The 20,098-nt window shown below is 45.7% G+C and overlaps 1 protein-coding gene across 3 annotated transcripts; it reads right to left on the reverse strand.

The window, feature by feature from the left end:
- Window positions 1-284: 284 nt before the first annotated feature.
- Window positions 285-19,995, reverse strand: LOC114585468 (cryptochrome-1-like). 3 transcript variants are annotated; one of them, XM_077919407.1, is made up of 12 exons: window positions 19,905-19,975; window positions 18,824-18,895; window positions 15,281-15,560; window positions 14,778-14,972; window positions 14,449-14,567; window positions 12,750-12,904; window positions 11,539-11,679; window positions 9,834-10,001; window positions 9,001-9,141; window positions 7,722-7,873; window positions 6,932-7,161; window positions 285-1,516 (listed from the first exon to the last, which is right to left on the reverse strand). In XM_077919407.1, the coding sequence occupies exons 3-12, from the start codon at window positions 15,493-15,495 to the stop codon at window positions 1,440-1,442; spliced, it is 1,593 nt and encodes a 530-aa protein (XP_077775533.1). In that variant the 5' UTR covers window positions 15,496-15,560; window positions 18,824-18,895; window positions 19,905-19,975; the 3' UTR covers window positions 285-1,439. The 3 variants fall into 3 exon arrangements, with proteins under 3 accessions (XP_077775533.1, XP_028564006.1, XP_077775532.1); XM_028708173.2 differs by lacking the exon at window positions 18,824-18,895 and having other exon boundaries at window positions 19,905-19,995; XM_077919406.1 differs by lacking the exon at window positions 19,905-19,975 and having other exon boundaries at window positions 18,824-19,853.
- Between the last annotated feature and the right edge of the window lie 103 nt (window positions 19,996-20,098).

The following is a 20,098-nucleotide window of genomic DNA, read 5'->3' on the forward strand; positions in this document are numbered from 1 at the left end:
GGTCTTGCTCTTCTGCTATTGTACTTGCCATGGATCTCCCTGGCTTTTTGCTACATCTAACTTTCTGATGCTGTTTCTTGATTCGTGGAAGAGACAATCGCTTGTTGAACTGACAGCTGGTTATCTTGGATAACCTTAGAACTGAGGTCATCGGAGCTATGTTTCGAAGTGGAAGAAATGAACTATTTTCTTCCTTATCCCAGAAATCAGGCTGACTTTTTACTGTTTCTATATACCATTAAAAAAACAACTGCAGCAGCATTATTGGGGGTTAAAAGAATGAGTTTTCTTTTTTTACAGTTGGAGGTAGAAAAGGAAAGAAGGTCTGTAAAATTATTTCAAAGAGTGGAAGGCAGTTTAAAAGGGCGAACCAATTTCTGTTGAATGCATTCCTTCCACTCCTGCTTTTTCATTTCGATTCATTTTTCTGGCAAGTACTGACAGTGAGGCAAAAGACATGTGGGTGTGTACTATGGGAAGCAGCCTCTCAAAGCAGTTCCAACTCTGAAGAACTGTACCTTCAGCCTAATCGGTGCTTGCTAGTTTTGGTTGAGAAGGGAAGATTTCATAAAAAGCATAATGGCAACAAGAGTTTAATGAGGGAAGGAAAAGTTCCTCAGAAACATGCTGTGATGGAAAAAATTGATATTCACAAGGTAACGGAGAGAGTTGTGAATACAAGATAATTGTTTTGAGCAATTTTATTTTAGAATATTGCAAGTTACCTTTCCAGCCCCCCAAATGCCAAGGTGACTTCATAATTAAAAAATTGTCACTTGAAAGCAGTCTAGTGTGTCTTCTCAGTAGCTGTTCCTTTCTGTCACTTAATCTGAAAATCCACAAGATATACCTGTCCTGGGAGAATAGTCGCTTAGGATGCAGGGGGATATGGTATATTAAAATTTACATGCTTTTTTTATATATATAAAAAAAACCCTTCCTGTAGTTCAGTAGCATGAAGTGGTTTGCATTGAAACCGTTGGTAAAACAGAAGAAACAAGCTTTGCCTTTAGTAGCACTTTAGTAGCTTTGTGCTGTTGGAACAAGCCACACTCCCAGCACCCGTCAGCGGAAGCATGCTGAACTCCAGCAATTGAACAACTGGAAACTCACTTTAAGATCAGGTGTTGGATGGGCTTGAGCAAATGGTCTTGCAGGCCATATTGAGGCTACCCTGCCAGACCAAATTTGGCCAGAGGTGTCTCCCCCCCCCCCCCCCGCCGCCCTAGCACCATAGAAGATAAGCATGGAAACCCTGTTGGGTTGTGTGACCTCACTTTCTCCCTAGTCACGCTTGCTGTCCAGAGGCAGAGTATGATACAGGGGTAGTATTTAGCTTAGCCATTCTCCACCACTTCTATCATTTTGAAAAGTTATTATACTGTGGGTATTGTTTTGGTTTTTTAGTTTTAAGCCATAGTTTTCAACATGAGCCACTTTTAGGTGCTTTTGATCTTCACTTTCTTTGATCGCACTTCAGCTTTCAATAGAGCCTTCGGCCGCTTCTGGTTGGCATCTAAAAGAAAACAACAATCCAAGTTGATTTGTGTGTAGCACTTTTCAATGTACAGCCTGGCTTTTACTTGATCCTAACCGCCTTCTGCCATAAGTCCCCTGTTCCCCATTTTCCATTTAGATCACTCTGTGTTCATGGCTTGATGCCAACCGCTGAAATCCAGCTTCCCTCAAATGAAGCTCCAAAATTTGACATAGAGCTGCTTGAAGATCAGAATTAAATTACTGTTTCTGTCACTCTGCTGGAATCTAACCTTTATCTGGGGGGGGGGGGGAGACCAGTCGATCAGGTATATGAAGACGAGGAGCAAAGGCAGTCCTCTGGGAATGTCCAGGCGACCTTGGAACCGACAGCTCACAGAAGAACCCCGACCAGACCTAAGAGGAGGCGTGTAGTGGTGATAGGGGATTCCCTACTGAGGGGAACAGAAGCAGTGATCTGTGGGCCTGACAAGATGTCTCGGGAAGTGTGCTGTCTCCCCGGGGCTAAGATCCAAGATGTAACTGAACGACTGCAAGGAATCATAAAACCCACTGACAAATACCCCTTCCTCTTGGTTCATGTGGGAACCAATGACACTGCAAGCAATAGCCTCCAGAAGATCAAAAGAGATTACGAGGCTCTGGGCAGGAAATTGAAGCAATTAAATGCACAAATTGTCATCTCATCTGTCCTCCCAGTTGAACGACGTGGCCCAGGGAGAGAGGGAAAAATAGTGGAAGTGAACAACTGGCTTCGCAAATGGTGCAAACAGGAACGGTTTGGATTCTTAGATCACGGAATGCAGTTTCTTGAAGATGGACTTCTGGCAAGCGATGGGCTGCACCTCACAACGGTTGGGAGGAATGTTTTTGCAAAAAATCTCAGAAACCTCATCAGGAGGGCTTTAAACTGACTAATGTGGGGGAGGGAGACAGTGCTCCTGAAGGTAGGAGTCTATCAATTGATGAAGATGATCATCCAAATGTCATAGACCGAATGGAGCAAAGAGCATGCAGACCTAGTGGTGGGAGGAGAAAATCCTTAAATAAGAGACATGGGGGAATGATTAATGGACTTCAATGTCTGTACACTAATGCGCAAAGCATGGGAAATAAACAAGATGAGCTTGAGCTCCTGGTACAGCAAACTAAATATGACATAATAGGAATCACTGAAACCTGGTGGGATAAATCCCACGATTGGAATGTAATAATGGAGGGATACAATCTATTTCAAAGAAACAGACCAGACAAGAAAGGAGGAGGAGTGGCGTTATATGTCAGGGATGTGTATACCTGTGAAGAGATCCAAGATTTAGAACCTCAAAGCCAAAGTGAGAGCATTTGGGTCAAAATTAAGGGAGAGAAGAATAACAGTGACCTCATTGTGGGAGTTTACTATAGATCCCCAAGCCAAACGGAGGACATAGATGATGCCTTCCTGGAACAGATGGCCAAGCATGCAAAAGGAAGGGAGATAGTAGTAATGGGGGACTTCAATTACCCGGATATTTGTTGGATGTCAAACTCAGCCAAGAGCATAAGGTCAAACAGATTCCTCACTGCCCTTGCAGACAACTTCATTGTCCAGAAAGTGGGAGAAGCAACAAGAGGAACAGCCATTTTAGATCTGGTCCTAACCAATGTTGATGACCTGGTTAGTGGGGTAGAAGTGGAAGGATCATTAGGCGCGAGTGATCATGCTCTTCTGAAGTTTACTATACAGCGGAAAGGAGCAGCCAAGCATACTAGGACTCAATTTCTCGACTTTAAGAAAGCCGACTTCATAAAGCTTAGGGAAGTGCTGGGTGAGATCCCATGGACAGTAATACTAAAAGGAAAGGGAGTTCAAGATGGCTGGGAGTTTGTTAAGAGGGAGATAGTAAAAGCACAACTTCAGGCAATACCAATGAGACGGAAACATGGAAGGTGCCTAAAGAAGCCAGGGTGGCTATCTAAAGAACTTTTAACTGAGTTAAGATTAAAAAAGGATGTGTACAAAAAATGGAAAAGGGGGGAAACCACCAAAGAGGAATTCAAACAAATAGCCAGCACGTGTAGACACAAAGTCAGAAAAGCTAAAGCACAAAATGAACTCAGGCTTGCTAGAGAGGTTAAAAGCAACAAAAAAGGCTTTTATGGGTATGTTCGTAGCAAAAGGAAGAACAAAGAAACCGTGGGGTCACTCAGAGGAGAAGATGGTGAAATGCAAACAGGGGACACAGAAAGGGCTGAACTCCTCAATGCCTTCTTTGCCTCAGTCTTCTCCGATAAAGAAAACAATGCCCGACCTGAAGAATTTGGAGCAAATGATTCAGCAGAGGAAACACAGCCCAGAATAACTAAGGAGATAGTACAAGAATACTTGGCTAGTCTAGATGTATTCAAGTCTCCAGGGCCAGATGAACTGCATCCAAGAGTATTAAAAGAACTGGCAGATGTGATTTCAGAACCACTGGCAGTCATCTTTGAGAATTCCTGGAGAACAGGCGAAGTCCCGGCAGACTGGAGGAGGGCAAATGTTGTCCCTATTTTCAAAAAGGGGAAAAGAGAGGACCCAAATAATTACCGCCCAGTCAGTCTGACATCAATACCAGGGAAGATTCTGGAGCAGATAATTAAGCAAACAGTCTGTGAGCACCTAGAAAGGAATGCTGTGATCACCAATAGTCAGCATGGATTTCTGAAAAATAAGTCATGTCAGACTAACCTGATCTCGTTTTTTGACAGAATTACAAGCCTGGTAGATGAAGGGAACGCAGTGGATGTAGTCTACCTTGATTTCAGCAAGGCATTTGACAAGGTGCCCCATGATATTCTTGTAAAGAAGCTGGTAAAATGCGGTCTTGACTATGCTACCACTCAGTGGATTTGTAACTGGCTGACTGACCGAACCCAAAGGGTGCTCATCAATGGTTCCTCTTCATCCTGGAGAAGAGTGACTAGTGGGGTGCCACAGGGTTCTGTCTTGGGCCCGGTCTTATTCAACATCTTTATCAACGACTTGGATGATGGACTCAAGGGCATCCTGATCAAATTTGCAGATGACACCAAACTGGGAGGGGTGGCTAACACCCCAGAGGACAGGATCACACTTCAAAACGACCTTGACAGATTAGAGAACTGGGCCAAAACAAACAAGATGAATTTTAACAGGGAGAAATGTAAAGTATTGCACTTGGGCAAAAAAAATGAGAGGCACAAATACAAGATGGGTGACACCTGGCTTGAGAGCAGTACATGTGAAAAGGATCTAGGAGTCTTGGTTGACCACAAACTTGACATGAGCCAACAGTGTGACGCGGCAGCTAAAAAAGCCAATGCAATTCTGGGCCTCATCAATAGGAGTATAGCATCTAGATCAAGGGAAGTAATAGTGCCACTGTATTCTGCTCTGGTCAGACCTCACCTGGAGTACTGTGTTCAGTTCTGGGCACCACAGTTCAAGAAGGACACTGACAAACTGGAACGTGTCCAGAGGAGGGCAACCAAAATGGTCAAAGGCCTGGAAATGATGCCTTATGAGGAACGGCTAAGGGAGCTGGGCATGTTTAGCCTGGAGAAGAGGAGGTTAAGGGGTGATATGATAGCCATGTTCAAATATATAAAAGGATGTCACATAGAGGAGGGAGAAAGGCTGTTTTCTGCTGCTCCAGAGAAGCGGACACGGAGCAATGGATCCAAACTACAAGAAAGAAGATTCCACCTAAACATTAGGAAGAACTTCCTGACAGTAAGAGCTGTTCGACAGTGGAATTTGCTGCCAAGGAGTGTGGTGGAGTCTCCTTCTTTGGAGGTCTTTAAGCAGAGGCTTGACAACCATATGTCAGGAGTGCTCTGATGGTGTTTCCTGCTTGGCAGGGGGTTGGACTCGATGGCCCTTGTGGTCTCTTCCAACTCTATGATTCTATGATTCTATGATTCTATGACCATTAATTCTAATAACCACACTCAGCTGCAAGACCTCGGTGTGCCATGCACCAAGGAACTATATGAACCTAAAGGTCAATGAGTTCAAAGCATCCACTCATAGGCTGCTGTTGTGCTTCTGCATGATTAACTGTTCTGGCTTCCAGCTGGCCTCTGTTAGGGCAGATAATTGCACTACATCTCCGGGTTGGACAGAGTTAATTCCATTCTACCCAATGCAAACTAACTGCATGTCCTCTGAGTTTGCCTCACTATTTCTCACTGCTCACAACCTTTCTCCTAAACAACCATTCCTGCATTAACATGGAGACCTGCCTCCTTGAAAGGTGGCTAATTCCTTTTCATGATTAAAAAAAATCCAGTTCTTTTGGGTATTAGAATTTAGCCTAACATTTGATTGGTGGATGTCACCAGTCTTAGATGTTTGAGAACCACAGTAATTCAAGATTATTATTAATTAAATTTGTTGGTCATTTTATCTTGCCCAAGACAACCCAAAGCAACTTAAAAACAAAGAACTCACATACATTAAAACTAAGGTGTGGGGAGGGGGAAATTAACATTTAAAACATCCCACCACTCTAAAAGTCCATAGATAAAGGCCTAGGTATAGAGGGAAGTTATTGGCTGGTGCCTAGATATATAATGATGGTACCAGGCGAGCCTCCCCGGGGAGAGAGCATTTCACAAACTGAGCCACTGCAGAAATGTCCTTGTGTTGCCACCCTCTGGACCTCTCGTTGAGGGAGCACACAAACAAGGGCCTCAGATGATGATTGCTAGGTCCAGGTCAGTCTGGGACAGTTCATATGGGGAGAGGCAGTACTTGAGGTATAAAGTACTTTTGAGCTATAAAGCCATTGAAGGCTTTATAGGTCAAAACCAGCACTTTGAATTGGGCCTGGAAACTGATTTGACAGGCAATGCAGTTGAGCTAAGATTGGTGTTGCATGCCCTGGTGAGCAATGTGGCCACTGAATTCTCTGCCAGCTGAGATTGGAAAGATGGGTTGTGACAGGGCACTGTGCTGCGGCTGAAATTGCTTGTTATCCCTCTTCTTCCTGATTTTTAGCAGGTAGTTGTCCTTTCAGACATTACCTGTAAAGGTAAAGGGACCCCTGACCATTAGGTCCAGTCGTGACCGACTGGGGTTGTGGCGCTCATATCGCTTTATTGGCTGAGGGAGCCGGCGTACAGCTTCCGGGTCATGTGGCCAGCATGACTAAGCCGCTTCTGGCGAACCAGAGCAGCGCATGGAAACGCTGTTTACCTTCCCGCCGGAGCGGTACCTATTTATCTACTTGCACTTTGGCGTGCTTTCGAACTGCTAGGTTGGCAGTAGTAGGGACCGAGCAACGGGAGCTCACCCCGTCGCAGGGATTTGAACCACCAACCTTCTGATCGGCAAGTCCTAGGCTCTGTGGTTTAACCCACAGCGCCACCCGCGTCCCTCCTGTACAGGTACCCCAAAGCCATAACAGCACTCTTGTTTTGACAAGCTTACCTTTTTTACTTGTTTCATCCTGCCCTTCGGCAGCTGCACTCGGTGATCGCCGTGCATACGCTGCCTTCATCCGTTCGAGATTCTTTTTCCGCACTTCTTCGTGAGCAACGATGGGCTTGGGATAGTCTTCACCAATGATGCAGCCTGCACGCTCCTGCACGCTCCGTGGTGCTTTCCAAGGCTCATAAATGTAGTCACTTGGAAACTTCTTGAGGAAGGGGAGGTACTTCCTGCGTGGGTTGTAATGATAAAAGAGGAAGTCAGGTGTGTACGGGAAAAGGCTCAGGACCTAGGGGCATAATATGACAGCCTGATGCTTTGCAGAGTTAAAATCAATATTCTTAAGTCCAATTCTGCACTGGAACAGGGTAACAACCACTTGGCTCTCAGAAGTCAGAGAAGTGGTTGAATAATACTTTTAGTAGTTCAGAGAATAGCACCTTGCTAATGATAAGAAAAACTGAAATTAGACAAAGTAATGCACTTTTTGCTCTATACATATAGCAAAATTATTTTTCTCAATGCAGAATTTGGATTAATTTTTTAAGCATGGTGACGTCAAAGAATTCTGAAATTACAGATTGTAGAGACCTAAAAATCAACCAGATTACTCCTGCACTGATACCAGTTGCCTCTTAGGCACAGGAAAGAGATTTTCACCAATCCACCCATTTAGCTTTTCCGTCATCGCATTCATAGACACGGTTACTCTTCCCAGCGGTAAACCTAAACTCTGCCAGATAACTTAATGCTTGTTTTAAGTGCAGCGATGCTATACTATTACACCTACTTTATATACTCTCCATTTTTGTCTGTCTTCTTGCCGAAGGCAATTGGTGAGTAGACACGGAAGAACTGGTGGAAAAAGGCACTTGCAGAAAGCCACTGCCAGTTACCGGCATTCAAGGACCAATCGGCATCAAGCAGCAGTTCTTCAAAGACCTGAAATAGGAGCAGTTTGGAAAACGAACGCCTTTTGGGAACCCCAAAGAAGTCCAGTCCAATAGTCATAGCTTCCTCATGCTCTACAAGCTTTTTGTAATGTTACATTTTAACTATGCTCCTGGTGGAATATAGGGGACAGAGGGGACAGTAGTCTGACTCTCCTGAAAGGGACGGTGAACCCCTGCCATGTATTCCAGAAAGCAGGAAGCCATAAGGCAAGATGCGGCAAACTTTTTCAGCCTGAGAGCTGCCTGCCCTCACAGGCAACGTTCTGGGGCAGGGGTCAGCAAACTTTTTCAGCAGGGGGCTGGTCCACTCAGACCTTGTGGGGGCCCGGACTATATTTGGGGGGGAATGAATGAATTCCTATGCCCCACAAATAACCCAGATATGCACTTTAAATAAAAGGACACATTCTATTCATGTAAAAACACTGCTTCCCGGACCATCCGTGGGCCAGATTTAAAAGGTAATTGGGCTGGATCCGGCCCCCGGGCCTTAGTTTGCCTACCCATGTTCTGGGGTCTGCATGCCAATATTCGGCAGGCAATGGATAGGACTCCTACCCTTGTGTACATTAGCCTGTTCCTGTCATGCAATAAGTCAGAGGTTTTCCATCTACAGTGGTACCTCAGGTTACATACGCTTCAGGTTACAGACTCCGCTAACCCAGAAATAGTACCTCGGGTTAAGAACTTTGCTTCAGGATGAGAACAGAAACCGTGCTCTGGCGGCAGCAGGAGGCACCATTAGCTAAAGTGGTGCTTCAGGTTAAGAACAGTTTCAGGTTAAGAACGGAGCTCTGGAACGAATTAAGTACGTAACCAGAGGTACCACTGTATTCTGTATGCAGAATAAACATGCAGGGCAATGTTGCTTGGGAAGGAGGGTGTTACAGTGCAAGGCAATTGGGAATCTTGAAAATACAATGGTGTCTTTGTCGTGAGAACTAGGAATGGCACACGGGGAGATCTCCCAGTTTTTAATGGAGTGTGTGCTCAGGGGCAACCTAAAATTCAGCCATTAACTAGCTATAGACCTGCCAATAAATCCAGCTTTCCTCTGGCTACAGAGAACGTTCTGAACTCTGCAGCTTTCATGATGAACTCCCAACCTGCCTTCACCTTTTGCCCTTCCTCCCAGGATATCCAGAGGTCTCCTCGTGTCAGGAAACAAGCCACCGCATGCCGTGCCAAATGATGGATCCAGCCCTCTGTGCGCAGCTGCGTCATAATGGCATCTATAAAGGGGTAGCCTGTCCGGCCCTGGCAGCAAGAAAGGGAAAGGAAGCTCAGATTTTCCCTTACCACTACCCCGCTCCTATTTTCATTTCTATTTTTCCAGTTCTTCACTCAAGGAAAACTTAAGCGGTGCGTGTTATATATAGCAACGTTCTTGAAAACATAAATGCCACTAGTCCCATTGGTCTACAGTGCTATATTGGGACGCGGGTGGCGCTGTGGTCTAAACCACTGAGCCTCTTGGGCTTGCTGATCAGAAGGTTGGCGGTTTGAATCCCCGCGACGGGGTGAGCTCCTGTTGCTCTGTCCCAGTTCCTGCCAACCTAGCAGTTCGAAAGCACGCCAGTGCAAGTAGATAAATAGGTAGCACTGCGGTGGGAAGATAAACGGCATTGCTGTGCGCTCTGGTTTCCATCACGGTGTCCCGTTGCACCAGAAGCGGTTTAGTCATGCTGGCCACATGACCCAGAAAAGCTGTCTGTGGACAAATACCATCTCTCTTACTCTGAAAGCAAGATGAGTGCCGCAACCCCATAGTCACCTTTGATTGGACTTAACTGTCCAGGGGTCCTTTACCTTTTATCTTTTTTTACAGTGCTATGAATAGTTAAGTGCATATAAGTGTGGATAATATGTTTGGCCCTGGTGGCAAAGGAGTAGATTGCTTAATCTACAAATATTTGGGTAGATTGTGAACTTTGCCAAACAGAACATGCCTCACGCCAGGCTTTGAGGTGCTCCTTGTTGTCATCCCAGTCCACCTGCACACAAACTGGATTGCCCTCCATCTTGTCAAAGTTGGGGATCCCAGCTCCTGCCGTGTAGAAAAACTCCCGCCACAGGAGTTGCCCGTGCAGAGATACCGGTGGGTCAGAGTGTTTCCTCTAGAGAAGCACAGTAGAGAAGGAACAGTAGTTATTCTTTGGATTGTTTTAGAGCAGGGCCGTAGAGCACAGCTCCCACCACCCCTGACCACTAGACATGCTGGCTGGAGATCATGCAAGTTGGTAGTCCAACAACAGCTGGAGGACCACTCTTTCAGAGAGTCAGAAGAGGACACATTTACTGAAGTATACTTGAGCTACATGATCAGAATCAGAGAGAGATGTTTTGTTTTTTTAAAAAATATTTTATTAAGGATTTTCTTGTTTTACAGAAGTGTAGTGCCTCGTTTTTTGTTTGTTTTTTTCATGTAACATTTTTACAAATCCATTTCATTTGTTGAGGCATTAGGGGGAGAAGAAAAAAGAAAGAGAGAAGAAAAGGGGGGGTGGAGAGAGGGAAGGTGGATGGGGGTGGGGTCGGGTGGCGGTGTTTCTATTATGTTTAATGTGTGTAGAGTTTGCTGTCAGCATTGTTTGTGTTGTTCACTTGTGTTCCTTTGGTGGTGAGAGAGGTTGGGGTTGGCCTAGGGTGTGATTGTTTGCTTGTGATTGGCTGTGGTGATCTTTGTTTTCGTGTGTGAGTGAGGTGGGTGGGTGTTTTGGATCAGGTTAGCCATATTGATTTGTATGCTGTTGGTGGATTATTGTCATTGTCCTGTTGGGCTGTGTGTGGTACACACAGACCATGCTCAAAGCATGGAAAACACAAATAGGCAAACTATCCCCAACCCCATCCCCACTAATCCCCCTGGCGTACCACCCATTATTCCACCATGCAGCACAAAACCTCCAGATAAAAACCTGGCAAGCCAAAGGCTTATATCGCCTAATAGACTTTTATAAAAATAACAAACCCCTGTCAACACAAGAAATACAAGACAAACTAGAAGACACCCAAATGCCCTGGTTAACACAACACCAACTACACGCCCTCTTAAACAACCCAACAGTAAAATCAGCAGCAACTAGGCCCCTGACAACCTTCGAAAACCTCCTCCTAACAACAAAGGGAAACGGTAAAGGGACAGTATCCGCAATATACAAAATATCAGAGAGAGATGTTCAGTGGGACAATCTAACAAGAGCAGCACTATGTGACTCCGCTGATCATGCAGCTTAGCTGTTAAAAGAAGAGCTTCTAAATGTAGCCGTCTAAGGTCCCACCTGCACAGTAGCCATGCATATGGTCCAATTAAATATTGCAGGTAGCTTTTGCAGTCCACCTTGCCTTGGGTGGCTGATTGCCTCTAGTGTAACAGAAGCCCTAGCCATGTAGATTTGTCACAGCAACTCTGATGGCATCAGTTTACATACTCTTTATATCAGAGTTTTGACAGCCTTGGTCTGGGACAGATAAAAAAAGTCTTTCTGAGGAAATCTGCAAGCAGCATATACGCAACGGAACCCCCTTATCTAAGTCCATGGCCTACAGATTTCTGAAATGGAACAGAAAGTATCCAGCAGTTGTACCAATGAAAACAGACAGTATTCTGTGATTATATGACAACTGTAGAATAAAAAAAGCTCCTCTTCTTACCCCCTGGTAGATTTCAGTCAGCTTCCACCAGAACATCCGTACAGACAGGCACCCAAATTTGACATAGGGGCTGAGGACCGTAGTGCTAGGAGTCAAAGAATTGGGGGATGTGTCAGGCTTCTTAAAATTGCATACCCATGACTGTAAAGAAAAAGGAAAAAACAACACATAGAGAGTTTTGAGAAGCTAGATATGTCCAAAGGGCTGCCTTGTGGCTTTCAGGCAAGAGGGCTTTTTGGTGGCGGCCCTGCATTGGGCAGTTCTGTGCCTTGTATGTGCCAGTTGCTTTCTTTACTATATTTTAGGCACCAAAGAGCATCCTGTTCTATTGTCCCTGTAATTTTATTTGCTCATTTTTAAAATGCATACCCCGCTGAGTTTTCAAAGGAACTCAAGGAAGCTTACAAACCAAACATAACAATCCCCATTAAATTCACAAATGTTGACTGTAGCAAAATCCAAAATAGCCAATAACTGTAGCAAAACCCACAACACCCAATGAAGCCAATATAGAGCCACAGCAGCCAAAATCAGGCAGAAGTCTGATCACACAGGCAAGTTACAAACAGCCATGCTTTTAACTAGCTGCCTAAGACAACAGCGAATGGGCCCAACATTTCACACTTCGCAATGTGTCCCACAGGGTGGGTGCAACAACCGAAGAGGAAATAGCACCAGCTATCGCCACTCATGTTTTCCAGGGTCAATGAATCTGGAGCACAGCTTCAGATAATGTTCAGGCCATGTAGGGAAGAACACATGGAAGGTGGCAGTCTCTGGGGTCCCATTATCAGATGTGGGGCACATTGGCACGGCTTGGGGGGAAATGGTCTTGCAGGCCAAATCTAGGATTGCCATATTTCAGACAATGAAAATCCTGACAGATCTCTCCCCCCCTCGCAAAGTTGTTGAGGTTTTTTTTAAGTTTTGCCCAAATTTGTTGAGTAAAAAAGAAGTTTTTGAGCTATTGTAAAAGAAAATTGTCCAAAACAATGTTGCCGACATAGGTTGCCATACATCTGAATTTTCACGGACATTTTTTTTTTGCGATTTCCGCCCGGACACTGCTTCCCACTTGCAGTATTCCAGGTATGTCTGGGAAATTCTGGACGTATGGCAACCCTAGCCAAATCTGGCCACCAGGCCAGAGATTACCCACCAGTGAAGCAAAGTCTGTTGGGCAAAAGCAACAGACATTTCAGTCACTGTACCGTTCTCTTCATATACAAGTCCAGCCGAGCAATGGCCTCAGATTCTCCTCCTGGATAAAGGTGGGGGCCAGCTGTCTTTGGATCCTGCCCCAGTTCCTCAAGAGAAGGGATACCATACTCCTTATCGTGGTCCTCTGTGACAGGTGTGCTGCACTCTAGGTTAGAACATTGATCCAACAGATTCAAAGCTTGTACGGAACAGTGCATCTGGTTCGTCTGGCTCCCTGTGCCCAAATCTCAATCCCTGATGACTCAATCAATGTAAGAACTTATCTGATTATTCATAACAAGGCCAAGGCCAAGTACAGTGGTACCTTGGGTTAAGAACTTAATTCGTTCTGGAGGTCCGTTCTTAACCTGAAACTGTTCTTAACCTGAGGTACCACTTTAGCTAATTGGGCCTCCTGCTGCTGCCATGCGATTTCTGTTCTCCTCCTGAGGTAAAGTTCTTAACCCGAGTTACTATTTCTGGGTTAATGGAGTCTGTAACTGAAGCGTCTGTAACCTGAAGTGTCTGTAACCTGAGGTACCACTGTACCTTTTTTGCTAACTTTTTTGACTGCTGTAAATCACGCACCTCTTTTCAGCATTTTTTGTAATACGATACCAAAATATTTGTCCATTCATTGTCACTTTGGTTCAGTATTATTTGGTTCAGCCTTCAGCAGCTGCCAGATCTGATTAGCTAAGCACCCTTGTGATGTGCTGTTCACTGGCCTGATCTGCACAATACAGTGAACCAACTATGGCTTACTGGGCCTATGCAAACGTGGATTTCCGGAGAGTTGTTCACAAACCCTTTGCTCCTCTCTGTTCTATTTTACTCCTCATGCTTTGCTCAGCCAAACCTTAGCATGTCATCACAGCATGTGCTGTAAGCCGCCCAGAGTGGCTAGCGAAACCCAGCCAGATGGATGGTGTATAAATAATAAAATTATCATCATCATCATCATCATCATCATCCTCATCATCATCTATGGTTGTTGTTGTTTAGTCGTTTAGTCGTGTCCGACTCTTCGTGACCCCATGGACCAGAGCACGCCAGGCACCTCTGTCCTCCACTACCTCCCGCAACCTCCCGCAGTTTGGTCAAACATCCATGGTTAGGCTTATGGTTAAGCTCTTCCCTTGCTAACCATGAACTGCTGCCAAGAACAAACATAAGCACTGAAAATTGTCAATTGGGTGTGGGTAGGCCACCCATCAGGGACGTGGGAGGTGCTGTGGGTTAAACCACAGAGTCTAGGACTTGCTGATCAGAAGGTCGGTGGTTCGAATCCCCGCGACGGGGTGAGCTCCCTTTGCTTGGTCCCTGCTCCTACCAACCTAGCAGTTCGAAAGCACATCAAAGTGCAAGTAGATAAATAGGTACCGCTGTGGCGGGAAGGTAAATGGCGTTTCTGTGTGCTGCTCTGGTTCGCCAGAAGCAGCTTAGTCATGCTGGCCACATGACCCGGAAGTTGTACGCCGGCTCCCTCGGCCAATAAAGCGAGATGAGCGCCACAACCCCATAGTCGGTCACGACTGGACCTAATGGTCAGGGGTCCCTTAGGCCACCCATCCCAGGAAGGCAGATTATCTCACAGCATTTCTATCCAAGTCACAGCTCTCTCACACACTCCAAAGGGCCCACAGTACTTGTCAGAATCCAGAAAAACCTATTGCCTGCATCCCGAAGTCCAGAGAGACTCGTACTCACCCTTCATGTTTTCCAAGCTAGGAGCTGGAACTGGCCGTTTTGGAGGACCCAGAGAAGCCAAGACCGTCTGCAGCCGAGTGTAAGTCAGAGGTGCCTTGCCGTTGTTCTCAATGATGATTCTGTTGGAAATGATGACAATACATTATCAGGAATGTCCAGCAATGGATATTTTTTTTCCTTTGGAAGTTGCTTGGAGTTCCTTTTTGTAAAAAAATAAAATAAAAATGACTGATATATACTGTTAATAATAATAATCTCTAAAAAACTTTTATCTGGTGGATTCCAGAAATGCATGCAAAATTGTCGTGGCCTTTGCTCTTTGTACCCACCTTTCAGTGTCGTACAAAGTGTGGGACACTTTCTGAACAACTTGGACTCCATGTTCAGCTGCCAACCTCACCACCTCAGCATCACGGCGCCTCGCATAAGGTTCTGTGTCCACTTCAAATGTGAGCAGGGTGACCTTCCACTTCTTAAATAGTTCTGGGAATGCCTCTGCAGGACTGCCACGAACTACAAACAGCCTGAGGAGACACCACAACATTTGAGTGCTCAAAAACCAAGAAAGCACCAAAGACTAGGTGAGTTTCTGAGGTCAAGACAGATAGTACTAGGATCTGGGAGAGGGACAGTATGGCAAACTGACAGAGAGCACTGTGTGCCAGAATTGTAGTTTTTGCACCTGCATTCTAGTAGGCCAATTTGACCCCCCCCCCACGCCTCCCCATTTGGCCTCTCCATAGAAAACCATTCAGGTTTGGGGAAAGTGCTGTAGAAATGGCCCCTTCAACCTCCCTGGTGTATTTTGAAAACTGGCCCATTCGGTACTTGCCTTGAGTTGAGCTTCTTGAGGCTCTCGTCCAGATCTCGCAGAGATTCAACCAGGAATCTCCAGCGGTTAACGCTGACCCGCATATTCTTCGGGAACCAGGGGTCAAGGATAAAGATAGGGTAGACCTCAGCGCTGTCCTTCATAGCTGCTAGCAAGGCAGGGTTATCATGGAGGCGAAGTGCCTTGCGGAACCAGTGGATCGAAATATTCGTCATTCTGTTGCGTCACCAGCCTGTTTCTCCCCACTTTGTATTAGGAGCAGTGTCCAAGCAGGAAAAAGCTAGGTGGGAACAGGGGAATATTCTTACTTGTTCACAAAGACAGTGGTACACAAGCTATCTCATTTGGCAGAGATGGGGAACCTGTGGTCTTCCAAGTGTTTCTGAGTTACAACTCCAATCATCCCTGACCATTGGCCATGGACCATTGGTGATGCAATATGACCCAACATCTAGAGGGCCACAAGTTCCCTGTCCTGCCACGAAGGTTGACCTCACTCAACCCCCACTAAATAAACATTTAGGGAAACACGTGGATATAACTTGTAGACTTTTCAGATGGGCAAACTCAAAGGCACGTACTCTGAGGCACTTAAAGACAATGCAGTGGTACCTTGGTTCTCAAATGCCTTGGTACTCAAACAACTTGGAACCCAAACACTGCAAACCGGGAAGTAAGTGTTCTGGTTTGCGAACTTTTTTCAGAAGCTGCATGTGCTCTGTTTTGAGTGTTACGCTTCCGATTTGAGTGCCACACTTCCGTTTTGAGTGTTACACTGAGGTCTGTCTGTTTTTGCTATTTATTTTTTGTGACTCTGTTGTTTTGATTGTGCTCTGATTGATTGATTGTGTGACTGTAGTACATTGCTTACTGCTTTCATTTTATGGATCAATGCAGTGGCGTAGCGTGGGGGTGCAGGGGGGGGCCAGCCGCACCGGGCGCAACATCTGGGGTTAGGGCAAATCCACGGGTTAGGGGGCGCAAATTACTTGCCTTGCCCCAGGTGCTGACAACCCACGCTACGCCGCTGGATCAATGGTCTCGTTAGACAGTAAAATTCCTGTTAAATTGCTGTTTTAGGAGTTGTTTTTAAAAGTCTGGAACGGATTAATCCATTTTGCATTACTTTCTATGGGAAAGCGCACCTTGGTTTTGGAAAGCTTTGGTTTTGGAATGGACTTCTGGAACAGATTAAGTTTGAGAACCAAGGTACCACTATGGTTAAAAGAGTTCTGAAGCGAGGAAGCTCCGGGTTCCCATGCTCCATCTCAAATTCTGCCCTCTATTCGCTGTCTGCACTGATGTCAGTCACGATGCAGGTTAACCCAGATCTCTCTTAATTAGGGTTTCAAACTTGCTACAACCCTGGATTCAAATGAATCCTGGTCAGCACAGGACTCTGGCAAGCATTTGCCCAGGGCGGCTGCCTCACTTTGCCCATGTTCACAATCTGGTTGATCAAAGAGTGGATTTTCCCAACCCTTTCAGCCAATGCTTGTGGATGAATTAGCAGGTTTAATCTGTTTGCTGTGAGCACCAAAATAAGAGGCCAATCAGTATGTCTGATTAACATAAAGTACAAAAGGATGATCTTCCACGTGCAGTAAAAAGATGTGAAAGCTAAGCTTCATCTCCTTCAAGACTAGACTCCAGTGGGGTTCTCCCCCCCCCAAAAAAATATATATATAAGACAGTGCAATATGTCCACCCAGAGGTATGTGTCAATAGGTTCAATGGGGTTTGCTCCCAGGTGTATGGGTGTAGAATTACTGCCTTAAAAATGCACTTGAACATATTTTGCACTACTTTGAAATGGGTGAATGTTTTAAATGGAGAAATACAAGAGCTCCAACTTTAAATGAAGTATAAATTTAAAGCAATGCTGCATGCGAACAATACTTTGCATTGCAAATTAATTGATATGGCTATATTTGAGCTATTTTGAGTAATATTGGAATACTAATAAATGTTTATTTTAAAAAATACTTCTGCATTGCAGATTCAGGGAGGAAGCCAGTTGAAAACAATCCTTAGGACACTGAAAAAATAAATAGCAGTATATGCATCGTACACAGTAGCCTCGAAGCTTCAGGTTGTGTGCAGCTGGATTCACAGTTGTAGAGCGCAAATTAATTAACCAAATCTCAATATTCCAGCAAGCGCCTCTACTGCCACCAGCCTACGGGGAGGCAGTTGTGCATGATCCAGCATGTGCAGGCTCTTGTTTTTGGCAAACCAGTGGCAGCCCACATTCAGCATGCAAAACCCTCCTTCAGTCTTATGCAAGCATTAACAAAGCAATGCATGCAGCAATGTCAAATGGATCTGCTGCTTACACACCAACAGCAATTGTGCGTCTAAATCATCTATCTTCCACAAGTTCAAAATCTTGTTTTACACTTGACCCTTGTGCAACAGACCCTCAGAGCTATTCTACACAGGATACTTACGAGGATGTAAAATCTTGGTCACTGCCCTGTTTAGGTCAAGGAAGGGTCATTGCTCAGTGGTTAAAGCATCGACCTCACAGGCAGAAGGTCCCAGGTTCAATCCTGGGCATCTCCAGGTAAGGATGGGAGAAAACCCATCTTGAAATCCTGGAGAGCAGCTGCCAGTCCCTGCAAACAGTACTGAGCTAGATGGACCAATGTCAATAAGGCAGCTTCCTAGGTCAATATTATCCACAACGACTAGCAGCAAATATCCAGGGCTTTAGACAGAAGTCTTGGAATCTGGACAGGCAAAGCAATTGCTTTACCCCAGAGCTAAGACTCCCTTTCCTTGTACAACTTCAGACTGTAAGTGTGCGGAGAAATCATTTTAAAATATATTTCTACACATTTAATGGGACGCGGGTGGCGCTATGGTCTAAACCACAGAGCCTAGGGCTTGCCGATCAGAAGGTCAGCGGTTCGAATCCCCGCAACGGGGTGAGCTCCCGTCGCTCAGTCCCTGCTCCTGCCAACCTAGCAGTTCGAAAGCACATCAAAGTGCAAGTAGATGAATAGGTACCACTCCAGCGAGAAGGTAAACGGCGTTTCCGTGTGCTGCTCTGGTTCGCCAGAAGCGGTTTAGTCATGCTGGCCACATGACCTGGAAGCCGTACGCCGGCTCCCTCGGCCAATAAAGCGAGATGAGCGCCGCAACCCCAGAGTCGGCCACGACTGGACCTAATGGTCAGGGGTCCCTTTACCTTTACACATTTAATGATAAATTCCTGCAAGATAAAAGCATCAGGGAAAGAGCTGAGCTAGAAACTTTCTTGCTGATGTGCTAGTTTTCTAGTTGAGCTGAGAGGCTCCCCCCCCCCCCCTTAAGAAAGGTTTTGCTGTTGACATCCCTCCGTCTGGGGAGACAATGGAGGAGTGTGCCTTTCCCGGTGAAGTCAAACTGCTGGAAGATTGCAGCGTCTGCTGTGGGGAACAGCTGCTAAAAGGGGCATTCTCCATCGGCAGTCGGAAACAGTACAGCACTCAGCTAGCTTATTCCGCAACTGCAACACGTGTCCAACCAGCCTCAGGCTGCCAGCCTATCTCCACTTACCTGGGAGTAAGACCTATGGAACTCAGTAGGATTCAGAGCTGAGTAGGCATGCAGGGTTAGTCCACCTTGATTCTTCGAGGCAGAGGAGAGAAATCATATAAAGAGCTATTTATAACTTCTTTCTCCACTCTCTGCGACCCCACTTCGGCTCTTGCAAACCGGTTATACTTGCGTAACTTAGTGATGCCCAACCTCACAGCATCCGAGAAGTTACACAACTGCGCGCTGTCACTCTGGGGCGTGACTTCCTGCTACTGCAGCCTCGCCCCACCCGCATACTCGATCTCTCTGGATTGGTTTAAAGAAACGGAGCTCCCGCCCGTTACTCGAGAGTCATCGGGCATGAGTAGTATTCACACGTGCCGTGCAAATCGGGGTTTTGCCCCAGTCCTAGGCAGAGTGACGTGACAGTACGTCCCACTGAGTTCAATGGAGCCTTAGTTCCCGGTAAGCGTGCTCTGGATCGCAGCCTTGGCAGCTTGATCTTAAACTGCTTTACTAGGAAATATACCATTGCATATACCCAACAGGTTTTTTGTACTTCTGAATCTCCCCTGCAGACTTGCAGCCGCAACGTCTCGTGTGAAAGAGAGCCCGTGTCTTTTGAATGCAATGAAGGGGGGTTGTGGGGAGAGTTGTAATGACACCCTGGAATAGAATTTACTCTTTTTCCATTTGCTAGACAAAATAGGATTGCCATTTCTTTTCACCGCTGCAGACACATCGGAGCCGGTCCAATTGGTCTCATTGGCACAAACTTATGATTAAAGATGCATAGCAACCGGTTGCACTTAACCACCGAATAAGGGGGCGGAGGGATGCCAGAGGAGCTTTAAAATGCTGCCCCCATAAAGAAGGCGGGGTGAAAGGCGATTGAAATGCATCGCTTTTCAGTTTTGTTTTGTTCTTCCCCCTCTGGATTTTTTCCTTAAAAAATTTGGACCATATATATATCGCCCCGGAACTTCCAAGAATAGCAAGTAGCATTGGTGTAATCCTATACCTGCTAACTCAGAAGTAAGGCTGCAATCCTAACACCATTTGCTGGGGAGAAGACTACACCGAATTCTATAGGGCTTACTTTTGAGTAGGCATTATTAGCTTTGCCCGCCAAGTCATTGTGTTCAGAGGGGCCGCCTACTTCCAGGAAAATGGGTATACAGAATCGCAACCTTAAGTCCAGCCTCCTGGGCGTGTTTTCTCGGAAGGAGTTTAACGGAGTTTACTTCCATGTAGGCGTGCGTCTGAGCGCTCCTAGCAGCCTTACGGTTATTT

This window comes from Podarcis muralis, chromosome 15, assembly GCF_964188315.1.
Source record: "Podarcis muralis chromosome 15, rPodMur119.hap1.1, whole genome shotgun sequence".
NCBI classification, from domain to species: Eukaryota; Metazoa; Chordata; class Lepidosauria; order Squamata; family Lacertidae; genus Podarcis; species Podarcis muralis.

Bases quoted from the DNA above. Each gene is read 5' to 3' on its own strand.
- LOC114585468 (XM_028708173.2), bottom strand. From the start codon at position 15,495: ATGACGAATATTTCGATCCACTGGTTCCGCAAGGCACTTCGCCTCCAT. The intron at 11,680-12,749 runs GTACAGTGACTG...TTTTCTTTACAG, and splicing joins ACTTGTATATGAAGAGAACG to TCATGGGTATGCAATTTTAA. The intron at 1,517-6,931 runs GTAAGCTTGTCA...GTTTTCTTTTAG, and splicing joins GGATGAAACAAGTAAAAAAG to ATGCCAACCAGAAGCGGCCG.